At 40.7% G+C, this 21,811-nt stretch overlaps 3 protein-coding genes across 3 annotated transcripts in view; all 3 read right to left on the reverse strand.

The window, feature by feature from the left end:
- otog (otogelin) overlaps positions 1 to 5,892 on the reverse strand; it is a 46,420-nt gene extending 40,528 nt beyond the window's left edge. Inside the window, exons 1-6 of the mRNA XM_037248059.1 lie at positions 5,691 to 5,892; positions 5,521 to 5,572; positions 4,936 to 4,990; positions 2,241 to 3,003; positions 678 to 776; positions 142 to 299 (exon numbers count right to left, since the gene is read on the reverse strand). Of these exons, the coding sequence (XP_037103954.1) occupies positions 142 to 299; positions 678 to 776; positions 2,241 to 3,003; positions 4,936 to 4,990; positions 5,521 to 5,572; positions 5,691 to 5,766 (1,203 nt within the window). The 5' untranslated portion in view covers positions 5,767 to 5,892. The remainder of the gene's footprint in view (positions 1 to 141; positions 300 to 677; positions 777 to 2,240; positions 3,004 to 4,935; positions 4,991 to 5,520; positions 5,573 to 5,690) is intronic.
- A 1,831-nt stretch (positions 5,893 to 7,723) lies between these two features.
- Positions 7,724 to 14,893, reverse strand: aph1b (APH1B gamma secretase subunit). Its single transcript, XM_037247747.1, has 6 exons — positions 14,607 to 14,893; positions 13,658 to 13,828; positions 12,865 to 12,938; positions 12,361 to 12,483; positions 9,662 to 9,789; positions 7,724 to 9,413 (listed from the first exon to the last, which is right to left on the reverse strand). Exons 1-6 carry the CDS (start codon positions 14,717 to 14,719, stop codon positions 9,246 to 9,248), a joined length of 777 nt encoding a protein of 258 aa, XP_037103642.1. The 5' UTR covers positions 14,720 to 14,893; the 3' UTR covers positions 7,724 to 9,245.
- A 2,835-nt stretch (positions 14,894 to 17,728) lies between these two features.
- On the reverse strand, positions 17,729 to 20,038 carry LOC119120973 (troponin I, fast skeletal muscle-like). Its single transcript, XM_037248271.1, has 6 exons — positions 19,915 to 20,038; positions 19,798 to 19,834; positions 19,234 to 19,362; positions 18,399 to 18,488; positions 18,115 to 18,291; positions 17,729 to 18,004 (listed from the first exon to the last, which is right to left on the reverse strand). Exons 1-6 carry the CDS (start codon positions 19,920 to 19,922, stop codon positions 17,918 to 17,920), a joined length of 528 nt encoding a protein of 175 aa, XP_037104166.1. The 5' UTR covers positions 19,923 to 20,038; the 3' UTR covers positions 17,729 to 17,917.
- Between the last annotated feature and the right edge of the window lie 1,773 nt (positions 20,039 to 21,811).

Here is a 21,811-nt window from a genome sequence, read left to right on the forward strand (position 1 = left end):
AAATACTTTGAAAGTCACACAAGGCTAAATTCGAAACAACTGACAATAGCCACATAAAGACCAACATTTCCACTTTTATTGCTTTCGTCAGTATTATTTATCCTCAAATTTAGAAACATTAAAAAAGGGGATACAACTCACCTGGACAACAATGCTGGCCTGAGCAGTTTCCTCACAATCTTTCAGTAGTGTATACGAGCATCGGCCAGGGAAGTAATAGTAAAGGCCGTCAAAGGTCTCAAAGTTGTATTGACCCCAAGTCCTGCATGTCATCTCCCTCTCCAGGCCAGGATTTGGAACTGAGCACATGAACCAGGAAGGTAGAAATAACCAAATCAAGACTGAATTCGCAAGTTTAGGCAAAAGAAAAGGAAGAGTGATAAAATAACATGTTCATGCCCAATGCCATGACATCATTAGGCCTATTTTAAGGGGGCTTTGGATGTTAATTACATTAACTGCCAAATTAGTAATTCTAAATAATACATTGCATCACCTGGGGGTACGACCCCCCTCATCCCCAACCTATTGTTGCTGGCAAGCGACATTTCGGACTTAGAATACGCACACAGTGGTATCTGAGTAAAGGTGTAAGATCACCCGCTTGCCTGAATATTATCCTATGAAATAGTCCCCCTTAGTCACTGATTGACTGGATTTTTTAAAATAAGTTATACCTGTCTGACATCTATGTCCAGTGGCCTGAAAAAGGCTGCAGTCACATGACTTGGACTGAGTGCACCAACCACCATTCAAGCATCGGAAGGAACATGACTCTACAAAAAGACAAAAAATATAGTTATAGTACACTCAGGAACAATCCATAAATTCATGCTTTTTGGATACACAGTAGCACTGCTTGTTATGCACCGTCATTTTTGGCAACCAGTTGAGGGAGTATACCACATTTTGCTGGGATCGGCTCAAACTTACTGGCGGCCCTCCTGATGAGGATAAGTGGTATGACAGATGGCAATGCTTTTTTTCAATCATATTGGAATTTTTTTAAATACCATATTTTCCGGACTATAAGGCACACCGGACTATCAGGCGCACCTGTAATGAATGGCCCATTTTAAAACGTTGTCTTTATATAAGGCGCACCGGACTATAAAGCGCACCATTAATGCATCATGTCAGATTTTTAATCCAAATCATTCTCCATTTTATCTTTTTTATTTCAACTTCAGACGCAACAAATTACTTTATAATCACAAAATAATGATCCATAGTCTTTTTGATTCATGATTCATAGTCTTAAGCAGGCCACTTATGATTGATTTCATGACACAATGCTTCGGGCCAGTTCAAATTTAGGAATTTGGTCCATATATAAGGCGTACTGTCGGCTTTTGAGAAAATTTTAGGTTTTTAGGTGCGCCTTATAGTCCGGAAAATACGGTAGCTTTTTACACATAAATCATCCATCCATCCATTGTCCGAAGCGCTTATCCTCCTGAGGGTCGTTGGAGCCTATCCAAGCTGACTTCGGGCAGGAGGCGGGTGACACCCTGAACTGTTTGCCAGTTATAGATTACCCATCCTTTAATTTTCTTCCTTTGGGGTACACCCTGAGCCGGTCGACAAGCAATCGCAAGGCACATATACACTGAAGAAAAACAGCCATTCACACCTATCTTCAATTATCCTAACATGATTTTTGGAATGTGGGAAGAAGCTGCCGCACCATAGTCAACCTACTTCACACAGCAACACCCAGATAACAATAATTCCAAGGTGCAGCCTATTTCTGCCAAAGTTGATAGCCAAGCTACAAATTTATCCAATTCAAAAGTACCCATCTGCCCTCTGGAGCAGTGGAGCCCTAACAAATTGCCAGTTTTTGTTCACATCACCAAACACCAAACAATAGCTGCTCATTTGGCCTGTTACACCATCTGCTCGGTGGGTTCACAGCATGTGTGTCCACTCATCCACATCAAACACAAGTGAAGGTATCAAACGGAGGGGGAAATTAGTAAGGCTCCTTTTTTGTTTGACAACTGAGGGTACAAGAGAGCTAACTAGAGTCTGTGCGTAACATTCAAACACTGGGGTTGGATTGAAAAGACAACCAAATTTTTACACCACACAATTTAGTCTTAATGAACGTATCAAACATGATTTGGACAGTGAGTGTCAGGGTACCAGGAGGAAACCCACAATAGCAAACTCCACAGAGAAAAGCTCAGATGTCTGACACCAACTTCATATATTCATTCTTGGATTTATAAAATTACCTGAAATCATATGAAACCTCAGAGCTTCTTTTGCCCTCCTGGTGAAAACTGAAGCATTAATTGGACGTTCATCATGAGAGAAGATTCTGTTTGCAGGGTTTCCTGTTGTCTTAGTTGATACTTGGATAGATGGGTCAATCAGAGTTGAGTCAGAAGGTGTTGGGTAGTGATAGGTGGTCAATTTGTCTGGTGTTTGTGAGCTATTTCTGGAATAGTTGGCTGTTTGATGAGTAGATTGAGAATCTACGGATTGGTTGACTGTGAAAGGTTTTGCTGTTGATTGGCTGGAGGATGACTGACGTGCTGGTATCACTGCTTGATTAATTGAGGTAACTGAGGACTTGCTGGCTCGTGTTGCGTGTAAGGATGGTGTCGTGCTGCCTGATTGGCCGGCTGAGGCTACAGTGGTCGGTGATTGGCTGCTGAGCACTGTCTGCGTTGGCGATGGCTTAGACATCGCTGAGGTGGTTAAGGATTGTTTGGATCGTGCTTTGGTGGTGGGCTCCATGCTGGATGCTGTTGTTCTAATTGGTGATTGGTTGAGTGATACTGTGGTTACATGTAGTTGCTTGGATTGTTCTGTTCCTGGCGGTAATTCACCGTCTGGTACAATTGTTGAAAATTTGGTAACGTTCAAGTCCAATTTCTTTTGGGACATGATTGATAAATTACTGGAGGTCATGGTCGTGTTGTTTTGACTGGCCAACGATTCCATGGAGGATGATGTGTTGGGAACTAATGGCATATCTGTTGAGTGAAATTCCTAAAAGAAAGAAAATTGACACTCTATTGGTCTTTTGTTCAACAAACATAACCGGCCAACCACAATAAATGAAAAAAAGGATACCGGCTATAATATGCAAGAACATTTAAATATCGTTGCAAAGACTAGAAGAATGGAATAGTCTAAGTCACAGGTGTCAAACTCAAGGCCCGGGGGGCAGATACGGCCCGCCACATCATTTTATGTGGCTCGCGAAGACAAATTGTGCATCAAATCCGTGTGTCATTACTAGAATTGCAAATTGTCTTCAGTTTTAATAATATCTTTTTTTTAAATATTTGACCAGTTTTTACTCGTCTGATTTGAAAACGAGTTATTTGTCGGTTTGTTTTGTAGCTTTTATATATTACGAGGTGCTCATACATTTATTTGGGTTGACAGTCATAATGGCCCTCTGAAAGAAGCTACAATGCGGCCCGCGAAAAAAATGAGTTTGACACCCCTGGCCTAAGTGAGGATTTTTTTTTCTTTACTAAATCAATCTATGGCAAGCAAAGTTTTTTGTATGTGGAATGACAATATTTCTACTAAGCATAGTGTCTACCTGTCCATAGTTCTTTATCAGGGGCCCATTTGTAGTGTAGTTAAAAGAGCTGACATTTGGGCAGTTCGCATAGATTTGGTTTTTGCTGAGTTACACATGTGGGCAAGTATTGTAAATGTTAAAGTGATGAATTTGAGGGGTTGGTGCTTTGCACAAAGGTATTTTGGGAATGCTGAGCAAGCAGACCAGTATCACTCCAAAATAAGACTCAGTTTATTCATGTTACAGTGACTTGTTGTTGGGTCATATTTCATATAATATAACAAACGATTTGGGAATGTTTCTTTCATGTAATCTTTAACAACTAAAAGACTAAACGACTATAAGACATTTGCTAGAAGTGGGACTGAAAGTCTTCATTGATGCGACATTAGCATGTGCCGAATTTCACTGCCAATGACTTAAATTCAGAATATGGTTTACTGGAAACAAAAATAAACGTCAGCACTGACTTTAATGTAAATGTTAAGTCACAAAAAATGAACCCTCTTCAGCAAAAAAAAAAAAAAAAAGATGCTTCTAGACTAGAGGCTCCAGGGATACCTGAGCTCTCGAGCCAAGGCTTTCATCTCAAACAGCAGGAACAAAGCAGATGGCAAAGGGGAGTATTGGGGGGGCACAGGGGTTCGCTGTATGATTAATTATTCATCAAAAGGTCAGTAACAGAAACTGAGTATTGAACCAAACTGGCCGCAGTTCAACTAACCCAGATGTCAGAGATTAAACAACCGATGTGACGCAAAATGACAAAGGTTTTGTTGTTCTAATATAACCCAACTCAGCCTGTGACCTGCAACCTGTGCTACTAATGTTTTTGTTCCTTTTTATCACGTATGTAGTTTGGACCCCATTCTCACGCCTTTCTGACAGGAACAGGAACAACCAACCACATTGGGGCTGATGGAAGCGCTGATAGATAATAGTGAGACAACTTTTGTATATTCCTACTAGGAATTTCTCGCGTCTGTTTGTTCCTACAAAAAAAAAAACATTGGCTTTTTTTGACCATTTAAAATACATTTTTGTTCCTTTTAATGTATTTTCTGTACATTTTTCAGTGTAACTGAACTAAAGACCAGTGTTTGGGGTGATTTATTTATGTGTAATAACTGAACTCCTGGATTTTATCATAAGAACAATATCCTCATGTTTATTTACAAAACTGAGCTGATGGAGTCTCTTGTATATTTATTAAATAGAATAAAGTACATGAACTGAACATTTTACAAAAAAGGACAATACATTGAAATGAGGCTGCCAAGAAAATTGCTAGTCTTCTCACTGACTCATGTTTTGGTGTGAGGAGTCAAGATTTAGGACTGATCCCAGCAACTCAATCAGCAAGGATGGTGAATGTTGCTGCCTACCTGCTTTCCCTGGGAAGTGGTGTCCCATTTCTGCTGCTTTATCCTGGTGCTGTTGCTGTTAGGAGAAAGAACAAGGACAGGTTTGTTCCTGCTGCTGCTTTCCCTCATGAGCCCCCTCGCAGCCAAACTACCAGAAAACCAAACTGTCAACCAAGAGAAAAATCAACTTCCGCCTCTTTAAATCTACCGTACCTTTCAAGAAGCAAAGTGAATATTGTGCAATGCCTCTGGAATGAATGAATGAAAAAGGTAAAGACCCAATGATTGTCACACACACATGAACAGATGAATGAATGAACAAATGAATGAACGAACGAACGAACGAAGGAATGATGGAATGAATGAATGAATGAATGAATGAATGAATGAATGAATGAATGAATGAATGAATGAATGAATGAAAAGAAAAAGAACAAGGCGATTTAACAGTTTAGCATTAAAAAACTCTAAGTTCAAGACTTGAATTGCAGACATCTACTATGAGTATGATAAAGTGTTCATCCATTAACCAACAGAGTCATTCATTTTTTTAATCTAAAACCATGCAAATGACCGCAGAATGTAAATTGTTTTTCAACAACTTACTTATAAAATTCATCTGAATTCTCCCCGTCGACAGCATTCCTTGACCAATGCACTGAAATCAAGAGATTCATTAATATTTTTAACAAATATAAGATATAAAAACAAATTCATCACCTATTTTTTTCTTTGTTATAGTGACAGCACGTGTGACATTTATCAACATGACTCACCTTCATAAATTAAGATAAAATATAAAAATAAAAAGTGCAAGAGCCTTCTCCAGCCAAATCCTAAGTGGGGATCCATTTGTGTTTTGCAGATCCTCAGTCAGTCAGCTTTAGACAGCATCACCTGGTGAAAACCCCCCAGCTGGACTCCCGCTGCTGCCTACTCTGCTCCATCCGGCTCATCCTCGAGGCGCTCGGCGTGCACCTGAAGAACTGGTGCACCTTCTCATTAGCATAAAATATGCATGGATGGGTGGGGTTAAGCAAGTGACATTATCCAAACACCTCTCCGTGGAGAGGCTGAGCAAATGTCAATATAACTGACAATATCAAGAGTGATAATAAATTGAATGAATAATTCCATCCATTTTCTATAGAACATGTGCTTTTTAGAGTCGTGGGTGAGCTGGAGGTGTTGTATGGTATGTAGAGACAAACCAGTCACATCCTACATTCACACTTATAGACAGTCTTCATTTAAGCCAGAGCTTCTCAAATAGAGGGGCACTCAGAGACCCCAATGGGCTTTGTATCACACAGCTTAGTGTGTGCGTGTGCATGTGTGTGTGTGTGTGTGTGTGTGTGTGGTGCTCAATCAGGATGTGGGAGGAAAAGATACTATACCTGTATCTTTTGCCATATTGAGATTTTCTCTCACAGCTAGGCATTTTTTCTTGCACAGAACTTTTTATGATTCAGACTCTTTATAGATGTCCCTTGTATCCCAATGCTGCTTGTTCTGAAAAGGAAGCAATGGTTGATATGAACGGAGGTGGTGACCAAAGCAGTTGATGAATATATTATATTTCAACTTACTGGTGATGTCCGAATCCTAACAGCAACCTGGACACACGCACTGTTGAGACTGAGCTGTGGAAAAAGATTTGTGATGTCAATAGGATTATCAATTTCAATATTAGAATCAGCATGATTTGATGTATCGTCCTCTACTGCTGTCACTTCCAGTAACTTGGCCATCATCTGGAATAATAGTACTGAAACATTTTATGAAGGAAATAGAACAATACCTTTTTTAAGTCACTGTGTGACTAAGGTTTTTATTGATTTGATGCAACTGATTCTATCCATCCATCCATTTTCTATATCGCTTGTCACCACGGGGGTCATGGGCGTGCTGGAGCCTATCCCAGCAGTCATTGTGCAGCAGGCAAGGGACACCCTGAACCGGTAGCCAGCCAATCACAGGGTACACAGAGACGAACAACCATTCATGCACGCGCGCACGCGCGCACGCGCGCACACACACACACACACACACACACACACACACACACACACACACACACACACACACACACACACACACACACACACACACACACACACACACACACACACACACACACACACACACACACACACACACACACACACACACACACACACACACTTTGGACAATCTGGAGTGCTCAATCGGCCTAACATGCATGTTTTGGGATGTGGGAGGAAACTGGAGTGCCCAGAGAAAACTCAGGTAGGCACAGGGAGAACATGCAAACTCCACACAGGGCAAACGTCACCAATAAATTAGGCATGATGCACTCGTATCTTCTGCAAATGCTTCAATCACTGTGAATGATTCACATCGTAATACATTACACTGATCAATACGTATTGCAGTCGATATTAAGTACCGTTGTATGACATATGACATGATATATGATATGGTATGACATTACATTATATTGTACAGTGGTACCTCTTATGAACGTTATATGTTCCGCGATCGTGTTTGTAAGTTGAAACAGTTCTAAGTAGAAGCAACATTTCCCATAGGAATCAATGTAAAAGCAAATAATGCGTGCCAGACTATGTTCAATGGAACATTAATGTACGGCGAATGCTCCCAAGTGTGAATCTGAGATTAAATATACATATCACAAAATCTTGCAACCTATACAGTACACAAGCTTAGGACCCAAATTTAAATATAATAAAAAATATAGTTACAGTAAAGCACTTGTCTTTTCTACAATATTAAAACAGACACAAACTAAAATGAGTTAAAACCATGCAACATTTCAAAATGGAATACAACAAATTTATTTGAGACAATTCCAGTGCAAACAAATGACACTTCTCTCCTGCATCTTACCGGTTCTAATACAATTACCGTTGTGAACCATTCAGACTTGTATGTGAATTTTGCTTTGTTTTCCTTTCTTAACAAAACAAAGATTGGCACACATATCTAAACATCTGGTCCAGAAAGATTAAGCAGAACTTGCATAGCGATGAAAAAAAACAAAAGATTCCGGCATAATTATACTCACCCTAAATTACTAAAATATAAGACAATGCAGTGCTTATCAACAAATGCAACTTATAATAAAGGCAACAAAGAAACACAACATTCAGAAATTTACAAAGCTTTCGCATCAAACTTTGTTCTTACTGATCTCAAAGTGTTTGAAGCGAGCTGTTGAATAAATCATGTCAATTGAACATGACATCAAATCAGTTTGAACGACCCAGAAATATACAACATTCATCTCATAAAGTCCATTGCTTTACGTATGTTGTCAAACATTTACTCAGGGTAATGATGTCGATTACATATTATGTTTTTAATTAATCATAATCCTTTGAAAAACATGACCCATTACTAAAACGAAAACCTTCCTGAGTGTTCAAACTTATGACAATATGACTACATGCTTGTAATCTTGGAGCGAAGCTTATGAAAATCAACAGAGACTTCCTGTAACATTTCAACAAATTAAAAGTATGGGCTCTATTCAGTAAAAGAGTATATTTTCTTAAAATATTATTTTGGTAACACTTTATAATAATGTCAGCTTATAAAGTATTAACAGCACTAATCATGAATCATTTGTAAAATATTTGTAAAGTATACTTGTGAAGCATTGATAAAACTTCATAAACAATTAATTAATGATGAATGTAACATTTACAAATGTTTGTAAATGAGTAAGATTGATTGTTGATTGGTTTACTAATTATTAACAACTTATATATTATTAACAGACAATATCTTACTCATTTACAAACATTTGTAAATGTTATGTTCATCATTAGTTCATTGTTTATGAAGTGTACTTTACAAGTGGACATTATTATAAAGTGTTACCATTATTTTCCCTCTGCAAATAGTAAGTCATGAGTCAGGTTTACACATTTTTTTGTAATTCCAACTGAAATGATTCTGACTTCGGATCTCTGGCCAACCGTTTTACATATGAGGTGATCTATTCCAATCTGTCCTTTACATTGTCCACTATGTTAATTAAATCAAGATGTGTTACAGCCGTGTAACATGTGGAGATTGATATAAATGTCACATGAATTCTGCCTTTTTATTCCGGTTGAGTCGTTCATGTGGAGCATTTGTGATCATTTGAATTCTAATCGAAATGCATGGCTCCATGTAAACTTCTTTTTTAAACTAAAAAGTACCCTTAGGTTCAAATTCAAAATTCAGATTAACAGAGAACCACCGCTCTCTTATGGTGTTCAGCGTGCATGTGAGTGTGGGATTTTGGATGGAGACTCTTGCAAGCTCCCTGGAGTGGTGCGTTATCTGGCCCGGTGGTTGGAAAGCAGGAAATCTTTATCTTTGCAGGTCAGGCAAAGTTTGAGGTTCCTGAGGGACCCGCCGGCAGAGTAAAAGGCCCACGTGCCCATTAGGAACAAGATAATGTAGGTGGGAATCAGGCTGGCAACATACTCCGGGTTCTGGAAGGTCTGTTGAAGGAGAGGTAGATACATTCAAGTCAGTGGTATGGGGTAGCATGCAACTTCATTAGGTAAGAGGAGTAATAAAAAAAAAATGACTAAGTTCATTTTAAAATTTGGGAGCTGAACTTTGAACTCGTTTGTGTAGAAATTGAACTTTCCCAACACTGCTGATAGCAACGCAGCCACATCATATGCAAGCTTCTGCCTTCCCAAAACGAGCCCCCCAACCCCACTTTCACTTCGCAAACACTCACCAGACAGGAAACGACCAGGTGGCTGATGACAACAGCAGCAACCGCCCACCATTGCTGTTTCTCACAGGAATCAAAGAAGACCACGCCCCAGAACATGTGGAGGAGGATAATGGCCATCGTCATGAATGCTAGGATGGGAAAAAATAGAAGGAAAAGTTTCAGTAGAGTGGAACATTATTTGCATGCATTTCACTTGCTCCACATCATTCATAGTTTACCATAAACTTTACCTCAGTCTGCCATACATCCAGATTCAGCCCTCTATGGGGCCCTAGGCAAAAATATGTCAAGGGACCCCACTAACTAAAGTCGTCCAGCCCCGCACCTTGTTTTATGTATTTTGCATTCAGCCCTATGTCTTAAATTACAAGATATGGCTAAAGAGAAAGCAGTTATGTTTTAAGGCAGATTGAGATGGGCTAATCTTTTAAAATGGGGTTTGTCAAAATATGACAAGATCTGCAAGAAAAGGGAGCACTATGTTTGGATCAAAAACTGGCCACATGGAAGAGGGATAAAGACAAGAGTGCAAGAAAAAGGGGGATATTGCACTGCAATCAGTGGCACCACAAGACTGACTAGGTTTACATGAAACAATATTTGGGTTGGAAAAGGGGTAACGCGGTGGTCTCAGTCCAGATTTAAAAACCCGAACAAAGGCAAATTTTGGGTTTTTCACAGAAAACCTGAATAATGCCAATATTCAATTCAATATTGCTCTTCCACATCTTCAACATGGATCAGAGCCAGATGACGTGTCTCAACCGTCTGGTTAGGATGCCTCCTGGAGAGGTCTTCCAGACGCGTCCCACTGGGAGGATACCACATGGACCACCCAGGACACACTGAAGAGACCATGTCTCCCGGAAAAGCAGGACAAATTGACTGGGGGCGGGGAAGTCCGAGCTTTCTTCTTAAAGCTGACTCTCGGATGAACGGACGGACTGCTTATGGCAACCATTATTTAAGTACCGTATTTTCCGCCCTAAAAGGCGCACCGGGTTATAAGGCGCACCTTCAATGAACGGCCCATTTTAAAACTTTGTCCATATATAAGGCGCACCGGATTATAAGGCGCATAAAATAGAAGCTATACTGCATCAAACTGAGGTTGACTAGGGTTGCGGTATGCATCCACTAGCCAATAACCAACGAGCCCTCTGTAAACAATCGCGTTTCTCAAACGATCTCCTATAAAATGATCAGAACTGACTAAAGTTCGATCTAACGCATTGGTACTACTTACCTATGTTTCCCTTCCATATCGATCCGTAGATTTACTCGAAACATTAACAGAGCAGCCTATTTTGACATGAAATAGCCTGGTACGTATAGCAGCTATCGCAATAGCATTAGCCATCCGCAAAGTCTCACGAGCCTCAGCTCGCAATCTCCCATGAGCCTCAGCAAAGTGTAAACAATCGCGTTTCTCAAACGATCTCCTATAAAATGAGCGGAACTGACTAAAGTTCGATCTAACGCATTGGTACTACTTACCTATGTTTCCCTTCCATATCGATCCGTAGATTTACTCGAAACATTAACAGAGCAGCCTATTTTGACACGAAATAGCCTGGTACGTATAGCAGCTATCGCAATAGCATTAGCCATCCGCAAAGTCTCACGAGCCTCAGCTCGCAAGCTCCCATGAGCCTCAGCAAAGTGTAAACAATCGCGTTTCTCAAACGATCTCCTATAAAATGATCAGAACTGACTAAAGTTCGATCTAACGCATTGGTACTACTTATCTATGTTTCCCTTCCATATCGATCCGTAGATTTACTCGAAACATTAACAGAGCAGCCTATTTTGACATGAAATAGCCTGGTACGTATAGCAGCTATCGCAATAGCATTAGCCATCCGCAAAGTCTCACGAGCCTCAGCTCGCAATCTCCCATGAGCCTCAGCAAAGTGTAAACAATCGCGTTTCTCAAACGATCTCCTATAAAATGATCAGAACTGACTAAAGTTCGATCTAACGCATTGGTACTACTTACCTATGTTTCCCTTCCATATCGATCCGTAGATTTACTCGAAACATTAACAGAGCAGCCTATTTTGACATGAAATAGCCTGGTACGTATAGCAGCTATCGCAATAGCATTAGCCATCCGCAATCTCCCATGAGCCTCAGCAAAGTGTAAACAATCGCGTTTCTCAAACGATCTCCTATAAAATGATCGGAACTGACTAAAGTTCGATCTAACGCATTGGTACTACTTACCTATGTTTCCCTTCCATATCGATCCGTAGATTTACTCGAAACATTAACAGAGCAGCCTATTTTTAAATGAAATAGCCTCGCGGGTACAACAGCTATTCGGTGACGCCCCCTGACTCCAGTTGCCGTAATGTTGGGAAGCGATGCGACCTTGTAATTTACTAGTCGTACTAAAACGTACTGAAACATTTTGGCAGAGCACTGTGTACAACCAGTATGGATCAACAAATTCATCAATTGATCCATATATAAGGCGCACTGGCCTATAAGGCGCACTGTCGGCTTTTGAGAAATTTTTAGGTTTTTAGGTGCGCCTTTTAGGGCGGAAAATACGGTAATAAATATTACTCCAACTGTCATGGAAAAGATAATCCTGTTTCATTTGATTCCTTGACCGCAAAGATGAGCACTTTCAGACCATAACAGAAGATATAGGCCCCTCAAGTACAATCGTGCACTTGAGAATGAAGTGGTACCTGAAGACAGGAAGTAGTGCTGCGAGTCTCCATGGATCCCAATAGTTCCTGGACCAACCGAATCAGCCAGAATGTTCACCACAGAAAACGCGCCACTCATGAATCCAAAACCAAGGCCAGACACTAAAACAGATCACAAGAAGAAGCATCTAAGACTGGAACTATACTACACCTCTGACATGGTGAATTTGTATGTACACTGTTCCCTCACTTTTTGCAGGTGATACATTACAAATATTTATAGACACTATGCAGTCTATCACAAAATATTTTAGCTGATCAAACATGTGGTTGTACAATTAAGTTTAATTTAAGTTCATTAGAATTAAAAAAATAAATCAGGGAATTTTTAAATGCAAGGGATAAAAAATAAATTTGCAAAGTTTTAAATGCAAAATATGGTTAGGATGATTGTAGCATATTAGCTTTTTTTTAATTAGCTTTGAGGACAATAGGAGGGTTACCCCTTTAAAATAAAAATTCTTGCTAATTTGGGACGTGTACCATAAGCCAGTTGTCGTATGGAGATGGGCATCGTTTCCTCCTGACTGAGGGCGAGGAGCCCTTCATTTGCTTTCCTGCAGACACAAATGCACAGAGGTCATAAAACATTGTAAATAATTATGAACAGAGTATGTGGCTCAAAGGCGATATGTGGTGTGAAAATGAGCCTTTGCTGAGGAAACCCTGGCTGCAGAGCGCAGTTGGAGCCATGGCTCAACGTGGGTGCTTTACCCACACATTCTAAACGCCCCTTTTGTTTTCTTTTGTATTTCAACTATACAGGAAGGGCGCCTTCTGCCGGCCATATGTGGTGTTGCACACATCCAACTTATTTCTATGTGGTGAACATCTTTGGACCTCAATCTTTAGACCAAATGGCCTGGCATTATGAACCAACATCGACTCCTCTATTTTCAGGACCCCTGAAAACGCTGAACGAGCTTTCGTGGCTGTACAACCCTTTGGTCACCCAGAATGAACGTCAAAATTGACTTTTTAACCAATTCAGTCAATTCTTTGCCCCGACTGGCTGAGGGGTTACTGTTTTATCCTATTTTTAAAGTGTTATACTCATTTCATGTTAAGTCTGAATGTAGCATTACAAACAAATACAGACAAGCCAAAGAAAAAGGAAAACACACATGGAACTGACATCTAAGAAGCACAATCTGAAGTTTGGCATGGATGTAGATTAACATCTGAAGTTGTGTAGTTTTTTTCCAGAAATATACATGAATTCCAAAATTACATTTTTTTTTTTTTTTAACAATCGGCTTTAGATGATCGAGCTTACTTGAGCAGCTTGTAGTAAGCGAAGCGGAAGGTCTCCTGCAGGAGAACGGACAGCACCACCCCAAAAATGAGGAGGCCTTTCTGCTGGACCGCACTCTCCTTATTACTTATTTGAACGGAGATGAACCAAACCAGAGAGGACAGCAGGAGAGACACAAGCCAGAAAAACGCCCTGGGGGGGGGAATAAACACAAGTTAGTTTCAAAACAGGTCCCAAGTGCCTGCAAAATTATTTTTCCCCTGTCAATACAATTCACTCTACTCAATGGAGATCAACTGATTTTGTGAACCTGTGAACTCAAAACTTTAAAGGAGACATCTCATGGTAAGTTGACTTTTTAAGTCAGAATTCTAAATCTGAGAAGAAAAAAAAGTTAGAATACTATCACCCGCCCACCCTTTTTTTCTTGACTGGCCCTAATCCTCTTCCGTACTCTTTGCATTTAAAGAGACCGCACCAAAACAGCTCGCTCTGAGCCGCACCTCAGAACAAGTAGAAAAGTGTGTGATCGTATCAAAATGAGGTATTCAGACAAAAGCATGGCTGTTCCACATTATGTAGACCACAACTGAAAGAGTAAAACATTATAATTTATTACCGTGATACTTGGGCTCTGATGGGTAAAATGGGTTTTGTGTACAGCGCAGCAGTAAAAAATGAATTGCAAAGAAAACACCAAGTCAAAGTGAGTTACTGTGTGCGTATGCGTGTACACAACAACAATAATAATTAAAAAAAAAACGAAATATGCAATTTGATACGATGAGCAACTCATTCAAGATAAGTGAACAGTTACCGAAGGTGTTCGGGAAAGCTAATGGCCCGCTCGGCTACAATGCTAGCTACACAGCGATTCACGTTTATCGATCTAAACATGACTAAATTAACGTTGCGGTCCTCACAACGACACGTATACGCTAAAGGTCCCACAGGGAAGGGTGCGACTCACCCTGCTATGAGAAAGATGACCCTCAGAGGCTCCTGGGCGATTGTAAACAGGAACAGTGAAACGGCAGGGCCGAATGCAATGAAGGTACAACCAAAAAACACTGCCGCTGTCATGTTTGATGTTTCTTGGTTAGATAGGTATTGTTGCGTTTGTCCGTCGTCGAGCAAGATGTGGACCAACAGTTGGTTCTTTATTTGCAATATCTTCGGTTGTTTTACGGCAGTCAGTACACAATGCACTTCAGCCGATGTAAAAACGTCATACTTCCGGTCATAAGGCCTGTGTCAAACTTAAGGCCCGGGAGCCAGATCCGGCCCGCCACATCATTTTATGTGGCCCGCAAGACAACTTTTGCATCGACTTTGTTTCATTACTAAATTTACAAATTGTCTTCACTTTTAAAAACATATATAAATAAGAATATTTACACATTGAATGACATGATAAATTATATAAATTAAAAGGAGTATTTACACATTGATTGACATGATTAGTTATATAACTTAATTGGAATATTTACACATTGATTGACATGATAAATTATATAAATTAATGGAGATATTTACACATTTATTGACATGATTGATTGACAAGATGGATGGATGGATGGATGGATGGATGGATGGATGGATGGATGGATGGATGGATGGATGGATGGATGGATGGATGGATGGATGGATATGAAAAGTATGAAAGTATAAAAAGTATAGGTTCGTATAAACTAATATAAATATGTACACATTGTTGTTGCTCTTTCTTCAATGTGAAGCCTAGTTTGTTTGTGTACTCAGACGCAGTGATGTGTGTGACATTGAGGGGGCGCAAGTGTGCCAAATGTGAGTGAGAAAGAAACCTCGAGAAGGTGTGTAAATAGTTCCGGAATAAAAAGTGGCTAAGAAGAGCCCTAGAAGGAAAGTGTCTTTTGTCTCCAACGTACTCTTTCTTCGAGTCACACAGTACAATGGTATCTTGCGAAGCATAATAAGGAGAAATAGCCCCTGGCCGCTGAATTCATCATAAAGAACTTTTATGTTGATGGCATTACAAGTGTTTAATCTGTTGACGCAGCCATTAAACTGGTGAAGGAAGCCCAAGCTCTGTGTGCGAAAGGACAACTCAGTCTCCACAAATTCATCTCCAATGATCGAGCAGGGCGGCTCGGTGGCGCACTGGGTAGCACGTCCGCCTCACAGTTAGGAGGGTGCGGGTTCGATTCCACCTCCGGCCCTCCCTGTGTGGAGTTTGCATGTTCTCCCCGGGCCCGCGTGGGTTTTCTCCGGGCACTCCGGTTTCCTCCCACATCCCAAAAACATGCTTGGTAGGCCGATTGAAGACTCCAAATTCTCCCTAGGTGTGAGTGCGAGTGCAAATGGTTGTTTGTCTCTGTGTGCCCTGCGATTGGCTGGCAACCGGTTCAGGGTGTCCCCCGCCTACTGCCCGATGACGGCTGGGATAGGCTCCAGCACTCCCGCGACCCCCGTGGGGACTAAGCGGTTCAGAAAATGGATGGATGGATGATCGAGCAGTTCTAGAATCAATCTGCGAGTGAAAGAGCCAAGGGAGTGAAAGACATAGAGATTAGCCATGAAGAGCTACCAGTTCAGACAGTTCTTGGAGTTAGATGGAATGTAGAAATGGACACTTTCTTCTTCAAGGTCATACTCGAAGAGAAACCATGGACACGACGTGCAATTCTCTCAATTGTAGCCTCCCTGTATGACCTTTTGGGGTTTTTAGCCCCATCTATACTCTCAGGCATTAGGTCCTTCAGAAAATATGTCGGAAAGGCATCAGCTGGGATGAGCCACTTCCAGATGAGTTAAAGCCAAGGTAGGAGTGCTGGGTTAGTGACCTTAAGAGCCTAGAAAAGATTTAAATCAAAAGATGCTCCTCGCCACGAATGGAAGCTTGCAAGGGTGGTAGACGTGTGTGAGGATGCAGATGGACTTGTTCGCAAAGCAATCGAAGATTAGGCAGAAGAGGTGAACGTCCTAACAAGCCATCTGTTTTTGAACGTCCCATCCAGAAATTAGTTGTTTAGTGGAAAACACAACTCCCTGCGTGTCAAATTAGACAATCGATCTTTCGACCGGGAATGGCTACAGTGGTTGATGTGAAATTTTTGCATTTTATAGATAAAATCGCCCCGAAAACTCCGCTTTTTTTTCTAAGACTTTTGGCGTTTCACGGAAACATGGCTATGATGAAAAGTTATTGAGGGAGTGGCTGATGGTTTAGCGGTACAGAGTTCGATTTCCACATGTGAGTGTGTGTGAGTGATGGTGTGAATGTGTGTGTAAGTGACAAAAAGAAAAAAGTTTTTGACACCTTTTTATGTGGTAGCACGAAATTGCCATGGCGACCTGCATTTTGCTATATCAAAGTAAATGTCATGAAAAGGGGAAAAATCCCTACATGGAAGCACAATGTGTTGTGTTGTTTTTTTTTTACAAATAATGACTGCTGCTTTGAGTTCACAGTACATTATTTACTGTACATGGTCAGCCCTCTAGCGGTAAAAGACGGAACTACAATGGTATGACACCACACAATATAGCTTTGAAACTCGGGTTATAGTTTCAATGTCGATGTTAAAACTTGGCTTGCAGTTTCCGAATGTTATACGTGATGGGTGTTGTAAAAAATCGCTTTAACGATTGAGGTGCAAAAAAAGAAAAGGTTGATAATAATTATTACCATCGTAATAATGTTGACGATGTGATGGCAATAATAATAATCCATCCATCCATTCCCCATACCACTTGTCACTACAGGGGTCGTGGGTATGGCGGATCCTATAATGATAATAACAATAATAATAATTGTTAACAATGGAAATGATGTTAATTCATTTATTTGGTCATTTTGTTTGTTTGTTTGTTTGTTTGTTTGTTTGTTTGTTTGTTTGTTTGTTTGTTTGTTTGTTTGTTTGTTTGACCTCCCCAGCGGGAATCTCTGGCGCTAATCCCCAAGGCCATACTGATGAGCAACTGCCTCACCATATTTATGTAAATTTGCCTTGTGTCAATTCCAAATACATGAAAACACATGATAAAATGTTGTTTAAGACTCATGCGTGAGAAAGTGATCCAATGGAACAGTTGATACTACAAAACAGTAAGTATTGCATTTTTTTTCCTTTTATTTCACCAGGTTAGTCTCAATTGTTGTTTTTGTCCATCTTGGATCATCATTTTCCTGACATATTTCCTTGAATGTGTGATCTACACAACAATGTGAATAATGTGGTTACATATAAAACACTTAACTGATGCATGTCAATACTAAAAGAATTCTAAAAGCTCTCTGGTTCAGGCCTCTGTCTCAAACATTTTCTTTCTGCCATCCATCCCGGATTTGTCCTCGATTTTCTTTCTCCAGTCACCAGTCTGTTTCTCCTGAGTGAAACATATGCAATCAGTGAATATGTTCTAAAATATAACAGTCTGAGTGAAGTAGATGAATTAGATTGGTGGAAAAAGAAGATACGTGTATGTGATTTACCAACCTCATCCCTTGCCTCCTTCTTGACTTGCTTTAGGTTGGCCCTCAGGTCCATGGATACTTTGTGTTTGGACCCCAGCAGGGCCGCTAACATGGCGTCAGCTGACATCCGAACCTTCTTCAGGGCTGGCTTCCTAAACTTTCCATTGAAATCTTGAATCATTAACTTCAGGTCGTTGATCTGATAGGGAAGGGTAATGTAACTTTTAGATTTCAATTTAAAAAAAAAATGCAACAGATTCTTTGTAATTATTGATGGAGAACCAAAAGATGCATATGTAGGCGTACCTCCTTTTCAGACTTCTTCACTTTCATATCCATGTCGTACCTTTCATCATCTACCAGATCGATCTGCTTGTGAAGTTTCCGACAGAGCTCCTGCCAATGTGTAATACAGATAATGATGAATTTGAAAAGAATGGGTGGGTTGCATCTGTCTGCTGAGAGTACAGTATTTAGTCCAATTATACCAGTGCTCCCTAAACTTTTCCATCATCACATATTCATTTAAAGTGATTTGAACTTGGACTGGGCGGCTCGGTGGCTCTCTGGTTAGCACGTCCACTTCACAGTTAGGGGGGTGCGGGTTCGATTCCACCTCCGACCCTCCCTGTGTGGAGTTTGCATGTTCTCCCCGTGCCCGTGTGGGTTTTTTCCGGGCACTCCGGTTTCCTCCCACATCCCAAAAACATGCTTAGTAGCAGGCCAATTGAGCACTCCAAATTGCCCCTAGGTGCGAGTGCGGATGGTTGGTTGGTTGGTTGGTTGGTTGGTTGGTTGGTTGGTTGGATGGATGGATGGATGGATGGATGGATGGATGGATGGATGGATGGATGGATGGATGGATGGATGGATGGATGGATGGATGGATGGATGGATGGATGGATGGATGGATGGACCAGGAGAAAATGAAGTCTTCTTTGCACTGGCTGTGTGAGCTCGTACGTGTGATTGTTCTGGTCCAAGTCAGGTCAAATAGTTATCAACACAATGGCAATACAAGCCAGGGATAAGATAAGGAAGGGTTAAGGTGAACCTCAGAAGGTGGTTTGGTTCACAGTAGATAGGTAAGGGCTCGTTTTGTGTGTTTGTGAATTGGACACCTGTTGGTTGTAAAGTTTACCTGCAACTCCTGCATGCAGCCAGGGAGGGAGAGAACTGGGCAGTTCTCCTCCATATATATGGTCTTTTCCTCTTGGGCCTGTTTAGCTGCCTCATCCACCATTGTCTGACCAATCTGCAACAGCAAGCTCTGAGCACAAGGAGCAGCTGACAGTTCAGAACCACAGAGAATTGCATTTGGACAAAATTATGTATCACAAAATTTCATGAAATATATTTACTGTACAATGCCCTACTAAGAAAGGATTGCAAAATGTAAAATTGTAAAATGACAAGACAAATTGACTGTCATCTGAATGCTAATTTTGGATAATTGTTGCAGATGTGAATAACTAAGGCTGATATATGTCTTTGTTTATTTCCTTGTCAAAGCCCCAAATTGCAAAGTCCTTCTATATAGTAAGGATGATTGGAATGATTCATGTTTTAAAGAGAACATAATGTTCAATTCTGAGAAGATGGTGTAAAGGCTCTTGATTTCTTTTTAAAGTTTTGATGTGTCGTTTGTATCATTTTCAGCGCTCCATAAAACCACAAGTGATTCAAAATAACCATTGTACTTCACCTTGAGGTAATTCCTTCGGCTTAATGTCATCTTTTTCCTTCATAGAGAAATACAGAAGATTCCAGTGAGTTTTGTGGATTAACAAGTAAGAAGGAAAGAGTTGAAATGAGGACTTACTCTGCCATTTTGACACCGCAGCAGCTGATTCCTCTGTGGCCTGCAGGAAAGAAGTGAGATGAATAGGAATGCTCCTGTCTTTATAATGGGTGTGCGTGTGTGTGTGTGTGCGTGCGTGCGTGTGGGTGCGCGCTTGTATGCACGCAATAGACCAGTTGTCTTCAGAAGCTGTGGGTAGAATGTGGGATTTAAGAGTTGACAGTGGCAGCTGAGCAACAAATGTTCGAGGAATTCTCTTCTGGAAGCATCCCTCAACAGTGAGATGTTACATTACAACAGTGCTTCACCTCGACAATGTTTTGTATTTGTAACAATGAAGTGTCTCTATTAGTACAATATACTAATATGTATAAACAAAGTATATAGTATGTTGTATTTTTATTTTCAGTTATCTGAAACCTGTAGCATTCCATTGGGGCTTAGAATGAAATATTTTCCCCACACTAAATCCAGGATTTTTTGCCCTTGATTAAATCTGAGGCAGGGTTAAGATCTTAAACTGTACATAGATTTAGGACTACAACAATTAAGAAGTAGGCTTTATTAGTATTTTTCTCACTTCGGTAAAGTGTACCTTGAATATAAACTACAGTGCACTGATATACGTATATTTTCACGATCGAAAAAAAATTCCAACACCAGAGTAAGAAGTCTCAATTCATGAAGAATTCGTCATCTAAGTCAGCATCAGTTAATTGTCACTGAAAAAAATATAGGAGAAAACATGGAAAGTAAGAACACTTTTAAAGAGGTTATGTTAAAACTATTGAACATAATATTATCCATATAAGATTAAGCAAAACAATTCCGAAAGGTTTGTTTGGTAAATTATTCATAGGTGCCCCCCACCCCTTTCAATGATTCCCCACTTGCAATGAACATACATTAGTAGGATGAGCAGCACAATGGTGCTAAAGGATAGTCCCCATGAGTCTGTTTTGTCATTTGTTGAGAGTGCAGCTTCATGTGCAAAAGGTTTTAGTTCAAATCCAGATTAGAGGACTAGGAAAGCAGTGAAGTCTTGCTTTGAAGCAAAAGGTGGTTTCTAAATTCTCGAGAGTGAGGTTGGGTACACCCAGGGCCAATCGTCAGGGGGGGGAAAAAAAATCACATTTGTTCATGCATGTTTTGGAAATATGGGAGAGAGCCATTGTATCTAGATAAAGCCCACCAAGAGATTATACAAAGGAACCAAGATTCATACACAGAACATCTTGACTGGGAAGCGGATTAACAAACCGCAAGCTTCATTTTAACGTATCTTTGCATTCAATTTATCTGATACTTATTGTGTAGGTTGTCTATTGGGCCCCCGTCATTGAGAGATTTGTTCAATTACTGAAGGATCTGAACAGCATGATACATCTTTGAAATATCCATCCATCCATTTTCTGAACCGCTTAGTCCCCACGGGGGTCGCGGGAGTGCTGGAGCCTACCCCAGCCGTCATCGGGCAGTAGGCGGGGGACACCCTGAACCGGTTGCCAGCCAATCGCAGGGCACACAGAGACAAACAACCATTTGCACTCGCACTCACACCTAGGGACAATTAGGAGTCTTCAATCGGCCTACCAAGCATGTTTTTGGGATGTGGGAGGAAACCGGAGTGCCCGGAGAAAACCCACGCGGGCCCGGGGAGAACATGCAAACTCCACACAGGGAGGGCCGGAAGTGGAATCGAACCCGCACCCTCCTAACTGTGAGGCGGACGTGCTACCCAGTGCTACCCATCTTTGAAATATGTAAATTGTAAATAACTGCGAGAAGAGGGCGGATTAGTATGGCTGCCGAAGAGCCAGAAAAAGTCTCACGGCAGCTGTCAGCTCTAAATTTAGGAGGATTTATGGTCCTCCCTGTTTCCCAATCAGCAGCTCCAACGCCAAGGTAGATGGGTGTT

This window comes from Syngnathus acus, chromosome 3 (genome assembly GCF_901709675.1).
Source record: "Syngnathus acus chromosome 3, fSynAcu1.2, whole genome shotgun sequence".
Lineage (NCBI taxonomy): Eukaryota > Metazoa > Chordata > Actinopteri > Syngnathiformes > Syngnathidae > Syngnathus > Syngnathus acus.